This window comes from Alosa pseudoharengus, unplaced genomic scaffold (assembly GCF_046254945.1).
Source record: "Alosa pseudoharengus isolate Yale_2024_CS ecotype anadromous, Long Island Sound unplaced genomic scaffold, YU_APseudo_1.1 YU_APseudo_1.1_scf_11, whole genome shotgun sequence".
Classification (NCBI taxonomy): Eukaryota; Metazoa; Chordata; class Actinopteri; order Clupeiformes; family Clupeidae; genus Alosa; species Alosa pseudoharengus.
Window position 1 is genome coordinate 10,748,423 of NW_027468576.1, and position 7,901 is coordinate 10,756,323.

At 41.2% G+C, this 7,901-nt stretch overlaps 1 protein-coding gene across 1 annotated transcript in view; it reads right to left on the bottom strand.

The window, feature by feature from the left end:
• agbl4 (AGBL carboxypeptidase 4) overlaps nt 1-7,901 on the bottom strand; it is a 356,944-nt gene that overhangs the window by 15,684 nt on the left and 333,359 nt on the right. The window contains exon 10 of the mRNA XM_076277992.1: nt 1,295-1,447. Within this exon, the coding sequence (XP_076134107.1) occupies nt 1,295-1,447 (153 nt within the window). The remainder of the gene's footprint in view (nt 1-1,294; nt 1,448-7,901) is intronic.

Here is a 7,901-nt window from a genome sequence, read left to right on the forward strand (position 1 = left end):
TGTGCAGTAGTGGTGGTGGTGCAGGTGTGATGCTGTGTGCAGTAGTAGTGGTGGTGCAGGTGTGATGCTGTGTGCAGTAGTGGTGGTGCAGGTGTGATGCTGTGTGCAGTAGTGGTGGTGCAAGTGTGATGCTGTGTGCAGTAGTGGTGGTGCAGGTGTGATGCTGTGTGCAGTAGTGGTGGTGCAGGTGTGATGCTGTGTGCAGTAGTGGTGGTGCAAGTGTGATGCTGTGTGCAGTAGTGGTGGTGCAGGTGTGATGCTGTGTGCAGTAGTGGTGGTGCAGGTGTGATGCTGTGTGCAGTAGTGGTGGTGGTGCAGGTGTGATGCTGTGTGCAGTAGTGGTGGTGCAGGTGTGATGCTGTGTGCAGTAGTGGTGGTGCAGGTGTGATGCTGTGTGCAGTGGTGGTGGTGCAGGTGTGATGCTGTGTGCAGTAGTGGTGGTGCAGGTGTGATGCTGTGTGCAGTAGTGGTGGTGCAGGTGTGATGCTGTGTGCAGTAGTGGTGGTGCAGGTGTGATGCTGTGTGCAGTAGTGGTGGTGCAGGTGTGATGCTGTGTGCAGTAGTGGTGGTGGTGCAGGTGTGATGCTGTGTGCAGTAGTGGTGGTGCAAGTGTGATGCTGTGTGCAGTAGTGGTGGTGCAGGTGTGATGCTGTGTGCAGTAGTGGTGGTGCAGGTGTGATGCTGTGTGCAGTAGTGGTGGTGCAAGTGTGATGCTGTGTGCAGTAGTGGTGGTGCAGGTGTGATGCTGTGTGCAGTAGTGGTGGTGGTGCAGATGTGATGCTGTGTGCAGTAGTGGTGGTGCAGGTGTGATGCTGTGTGCAGTGGTGGTGGTGGTGCAGGTGTGATGCTGTGTGCAGTAGTGGTGGTGGTGCAGGTGTGATGCTGTGTGCAGTAGTGGTGGTGCAGGTGTGATGCTGTGTGCAGTAGTGGTGGTGCAAGTGTGATGCTGTGTGCAGTAGTGGTGGTGCAGGTGTGATGCTGTGTGCAGTAGTGGTGGTGGTGCAGGTGTGATGCTGTGTGCAGTAGTGGTGGTGGTGCAGGTGTGATGCTGTGTGCAGTGGTGGTGGTGCAGGTGTGATGCTGTGTGCAGTAGTGTTGGTGGTGCAGGTGTGATGCTGTGAGCCGTAGTGGTGGTGGTGCAGGTGTGATGCTGTGTGCAGTAGTGGTGGTGGTGCAGGTGTGATGCTGTGAGCCGTAGTGGTGGTGGTGCAGGTGTGATGCTGTGTGCAGTAGTGGTGGTGGTGCAGGTGTGATGCTGTGTGCCGTAGTGGTGGTGGTGCAGGTGTGAACGTACGAAGGAGAAGTCCGGCGCGTTGTGGCAGAGCAGGCGCGGGAAGACGGCCTGCCTCTGCACACGCTCTTCCTCCTCGAACACGTTCCCGTACATGAACCCGTTCATCATGGTGGAGTGAGCGTGCACATCGATATAGAACTCCAGACTCACCCTCTGCAAAGACACACCGATACACAGACACAGATTAGGGCAGGCATTGACCAGCACAGCTCCCAAGGTTTGTCCCAGGAGAATACCAGGAGCATCGTCATAGAGAAACAATGTTTTTTATAGAGAAACAATAAAAAATGTCATACTTATTTTATTTTATGGTCTTTTTATGCCTTTAATCCCATATGACAGTGAAAAGAGTGACAGGAAGGCAGTGCGAGAGAGAGAGAGAGAGATGGGGTGAGATATGGACTCAGCGCCCCCCTAAATTGTGACACTTTTAGTTGTTCTCTCAGTCAAGAGCCAAAAGGCACACTATCCATCCTATCGTCAGAGGAGGTTCCTACAGACCAGAGAGGGTTTTATGGGTGGGTGTAAAAATGAAGGCAGTACTGGAGTAGTTCTAGTCAAATGAGAATGCTTTACCGATCAAAGAACACACAGAAGACATATTCATGGTCGAGATGTGTAAGAGTGATATATATGGGAGATCCATGTAATGAGCATTCCAGCACTTACAATGTCAAAGTCTATAAGCTATATGACTGAATGGATGTATTTGCCTAAACGTTGTTGTATATGCTTCTCTATGGCCTGTGTAAAACGTTATCTCCCACTGGTCAGTCTGAATGCAAAAGAGCCTTTCTCTACTGTGGGCATTTCTTATTTCAGATGGGCAAGGCCTGATGCACTTGTTTTTGCTTTTCTGCGTTTTCACTTCTTCCCTTCATGTTTCCTGCCTTGCTCATATTTCATTACGTCTGTTCCCCTTTTTGTTTAATGTTTAAACATTAAGAAAACAGAGCAAATTACCCTGTGATATTACCACAGTCCGAAGACGAACACACACAGGAGTAGCAATCTCAACTGTTAAAGGGAGCCCCTATAGACACCAGTCCTCACAGTCCGAAGACGAGTGCACCCACACTTACAGGAGTAGCGATCTCTACTGTGTTTCAGGAGTCCCGTAGACACCAGAGTGGACACAAAACGCAACACCCTGAACATTGTGCTTTCCATTTGTTTACAGTACTGACTGCTCAATAGATTTTGACTGGTTGCAAGTTCATATCAACAAAGAAAAAGAATTAAAGGACAAGTGTGTGATATGCAGGGTACTTTAAAAATAGGGGTACAAGGAGGAGGAAGAACAAAAAAATGCAAAGAGCAAAGCAAAGTAGTAATTTCTACTTGATGTTTTCATTCATCAAAAGACAATGACGAAAATATGAAATTTGAAAAAAAAAAAAAAAAAACGAAATTTGGAAAAATATGAAATTTGTTATCTGAGAACTATATGTGTTGAACATATGTGTTTATGATTTGAGAGCAGTGTTTGATTTTGAGCACAAGTAAAACTGTTTTGAAGTGAAGGTTTTGATCTCGCACACTGCTCCCCAGCCCAGGAGGTAGGCATCCGTAGTCACCACATGCCTGTGAGCTACCCTTCAGGGCTCCAACAGAGAGGTTGTCGGGGGCGCGCCAATAGGCGAGAGCCCTCCAGCATCTCCTGTCCACTCAAACACGTTTGTTCCTGTCCCTGACAGGGTGTGCATGGAACGCTGCAAACCATGCTTGGAGATCTCACATGTGCAAAAGGCCTAGGGGAACTGCTTAAGAGGCCGCTATTCATGCTCAAGTCATGAACGTTATGTCTCCCATTGCTTTGGAGACTCTGCAGCTCCAGCTGAAGGGACGGACTGGGACAAAAAAAAAGCCATGGACTTTCTTCCAAATAGGCCCACTACCATACACAGTACATGCGCACACACACCCTTGCTGTCTCACATACTTTGCCAGTCAAGGTATCACATTCAAAAATAGGTGGTCACATTTGACAAAAATGCTAATTATTGATTGGCTTCTGGAGAATTTGGGCCCCAATGACATAAAAGACTTTTGGGCCTCCCATATGCCAAGGGGGTTGTAACATCCACCAACGTAATAACTTCCCACCAACGTAATAACCCAATAAATATTAGTTTGCAGGAAGTTATTATTATAACTTCCCACCAATGTAATAAATCGATGATTTAATGAAATTATATCTGTTTTATCAATTGTAAGGGTATAGTTGTCAACAATTGTTACCATTTAAACCAATGTTCATCTTACATGATTCTGTTGAATAAATTCATTCACTGTGGCAAAATATGTTGGTTCAATGTAATAACATTGTGTTTTAAAGAGAAACATGACTAGTTTGTGTAGTTCAGTTATTTGTAGGTTTCAGGAAACCTCTCAGTTATACAGGCAAAACAAATGAAAGTGGTTCTTTAAGGAGTTACATTTGTTCCACTTTTATGAGCGAGCAGTAGCACAATTTGAGCGCAGAAAAATATTTTGAGTGAGCACACAAATTATATTTTGAGGACAAATGAAACTCGAGCACAAAAAAACTTGTAGTTGAGCAAACAGGAATCTATGTGCTCCACAAATGTCTTTGCCTGCAAATTTCCTCATTTTCATAAATTCTCATAGCTTTTAAGGACCTGTGGGAACTCAACTAACCGTTAGAAGTTTCATTTGCACAACACTTGCCATGTTCTCCTTTTTAGCAACATTCAGACACACAAACATGATGCTGCATCTTAAGATATGGAGGTTCACCACCTGTCTGCACGCAAGGAATTCAATTGTCAACAATCACCATCTAAACCAATCTCATGACCATAAAGCTTTGCCCCCCCCCCCCCCCCCCTTTACTTTCTACCTTTACTTATAATTCATCACCTTTACTAGGAGCCAAGCAAAACTAGACAGACAGGTCCCTGACTCTTTTTTTAAATGTATAATTATATTTATTTGATTTCATACATGTAACAGAAATTGCTTATACCACTACAGACATATTAACCTTTATCAATTTACAGTGCTACTTACTTAGGCAAGGTATTCACATTCTGTTACTCATGATTGTCATACTTACACCCATGCACTATATACATAGGACACCCATACCCATACATACTCCATACATACCTATACACCTGCTGGATGCCCTAGCACACATAGAAACACACACACACACATCCACTCACCCATACACACACCCACACACACCTGGTCGCACCCCTACATTCACACATTGTTCTCCATGAGGTTCTCCCATGCGGTCTTTATAACTTGCCCAACATTTGATTATAAAGATTCATATATGTCCTGCCATACTCTATTAAATTGTTCTATTTTATTGATGTCCTCACACATTGCTTTTTCTATACTTAATTAATATTTCATCAATCCCTTCCATACCTGAATGGATGGGGCCTGTGTGTCTTTCCAATGCTTCAAAATGATTTTCTTATAAACCAATTAGGAAAAGAGGATCTGCCATCCTAATGGATACTTCAGATTATCTGTTCTCTGCAAAATACACTGTGTAGATGTTAATTTAAACTCAATTTTGCAGGTTTCAGTCAACAACTTTTGAATTTCCAGCCAACCATGTTTAATTTTCTTACATTCTCAGAAGGCATGTATAAGAGTGTCCACATGAGAGCCACATTTCACACACAAAGCAGAAGATGATGAGTCAAATTTATGTATTTTAGATTTTGTATAATATATTGTTGTCATGAGCTTATATTGTATAATCCTCAGGTTTTCATTGATGGTAATCTTATTGGTAAGGTTTAGGCCTTCCTTCCATTTTGTATGTGTATCTGTGATATTATGGTCCTTATTCCAAGTGTCATATATATTTTAAAATGAGTAATTGTCCACCTGTGACTCAATCAAACATTTATAAACTTTACCAATTAGTTTCTTTTTCTCTCCAGTTTTCATAAAAAACTTCTCTAATGTTTTTGATTCAGTATTATAATTTAGCTCAACATTCTGTGATATCCATTTTTTCAATTGTAGATATCTAAATGTTTCATTATGTGTTAAGTTAAATTTATTTTTGAGCTGTTCAAAAGTCAAGATTTTGTTTTGGGATATAATATCAGAGATAGTACTTATTCCTCTATTAATCCATGATTGCCATTCTAGTTTTAAACTTTGAATAGTGATGGATGGATTGTTCCACAGGTGTGTATTCCTGGGGACACTAATATGCACTCCTATAATATTTTTAATCTTCTTCCATGCCCCCAGTGTACTGTTAATTACAAAATTAGAACTACTGACAAAGTAGTGATATTGCCTTCTCTAAAAGAACATATAGAAATTCAAACACTTTTAATTACCTATGTCTATTTATGTCTATTTTCAAGGCCTTGATTTCCGCCATCATTTTCATATATTCTCATGGCTTTTAAGGACCTGTGAGAACTCAACTGACCGTTAGAAGTTTCATTTGCACAACACTTGCCATGTTCTCCTTTTTAGCAACCTTCAGACACACAAACATGATGCTGCATCTTAAGATATGGAGGTTCACCACCTGTCTGCACGCAAGGAAGACAATTGTCACCATCTAAACCAATCTCATGACCATAAAGCTTTGCCCCCCAACCCTTTACTTTCTACCTTTACTTATAATGCATCACCTTTACTAGGAGCCAAGCAAAACTAGACAGACAGGTCCCTGGCTCTTTATGCAAAGTTGCTTTGGCACCCATTGTGTTTCTGCTTTCTCTTCATTGTTAAATGAGAGAGAGTACAGATGCAGGCAACAATATAGGCCACACATTACAAGACACCCCCAAAAAGCATAATCATGAAATAGTAGAAATAATAAGGAAATAGGCCTTATAATCTTTGTCAACTGACATTAACATTGCTCTGTGTGGTGGGTAAGAACTGTTCTAAAACTGATAGTTCTGGTCCATGATTGTGATTGGCTGAATCACGTTTGATGCCGTTGTAAAATCCAGCATAAACATACACCTTGACCGCATTTCGTTCTATATTACTGTGCTACCATAACTCCATACAAAAGTTAAAGTAGCTGCGTCTCGACGTTCTCTCTAAAATTGGGCATTTGTAGCTTAGGTGATTCACACAGAATTATTTTTCTTTCCACAAAAAATATATATTTGGTATATATTATTACAAAATATATAAGTATATATTATAAAAATATATGTTTTATAATATATACTTCTGTAGACATCCAAATAGGGTAGGATGATTGTATTGGAAGCACTGGGGTGTCAGGTGGGACTGTAAGAAGGTTACATTTTGGCCCACAGAGTTCAGGTAAGAGGGCCCCTTAGCAGAATTTTGCTTGGGGCCCCATGGAGGTCTGAACAGGCCCTGGTTGTAGCAAAGCTCCGCTTTAACCTGCGAGAGCTGACCCTAGAGGTGTTGTCCTCTGAGCTGCTGCAGAGAGTGAAGGTGGAGTTTGCTGAGGCTAAATTAAAGAACAGGAACTTAAATCAATTAAAAATACAGGTGGACTGCTGCATACACACAAACACAAACATGAAGACACTGCAGACAAGTCCTCAATGGACTGAATCATGAAATCACTGTATCTATTTGAGCAGTTGAATGTTAATGCATGGTGTTTTTTCACTCTCTTTTGTTGTTTACATAAAACAAGTTATTTGTACTTGTTAAGAACTGAAATATGTATTTTTGGCATTCATTTACTTGTTAATTTATTTTTATGTGAATTTACTTTGCACATTTTTAGTCCAGAAATGTTAGGCAAGGCAGGTTCACTTTGCAAGGCAGGTTCATCTGGTCAGTTTTTGAAACAGACACCCCAATGTATTTAATAAATAGAAATACTGTGAACAAACACTTTTAGCCTTTCCAGGAATATTTTTCCTCTTTTGTTACACGTACATCATGATATATCGTATGAAATTGTCTTGCAATGAAATTAGTATTTCAGAATCACTGTATCATGATACCATCGTTATCATGGACAAAATTGTATTGTAGTTTGAAGTAGGCCTACACCTAGTCCTATGTAATTATTCTTGCCTCACTAAATGCTGCAAAGTGTCCTCCTTTTTGGTGTTATGGAAACGATTAATGTGGAACATGGCCTATAACTAAAGGGAAATGCACCTCCGTTCAGTGTCACCAAAAGTGTTTTTGTCCTTGCGCAAAACAGACAGGTTGTTGCTTCATTATTGAATGACGAAGAATGAGTTGCATTGTCTACTTGTCTAGATGTTTGCTACCACGACTACCACGTATTTGCAATAGCTCTAGTTCCTTACACATCTTGGTGATACTGTGCAACAAGTTGTAGGCTTTGTACAGTAGCCTATGTGCAATGTCCATTAGTCTTAAAAAGATGAACAGACACTCAAGGTCACCCCAGCTATAGTTGACCTCTGGCTGATAATTTCTGTCCCTTTACTTTCCTTATTACAACTGTTACTACAACCCCACAACAGAAAAAGTTGGGACGTTGTGTAAAATGTGAATAAAAACAGAATGTGATAATCTCCAAATCTCTTAAACTCATATGTAGGACACAGACAACATGTCAAATGTTGAAAATTACACATTTTACTATTTCATGGAAAATATATGTTAATTTTGAATT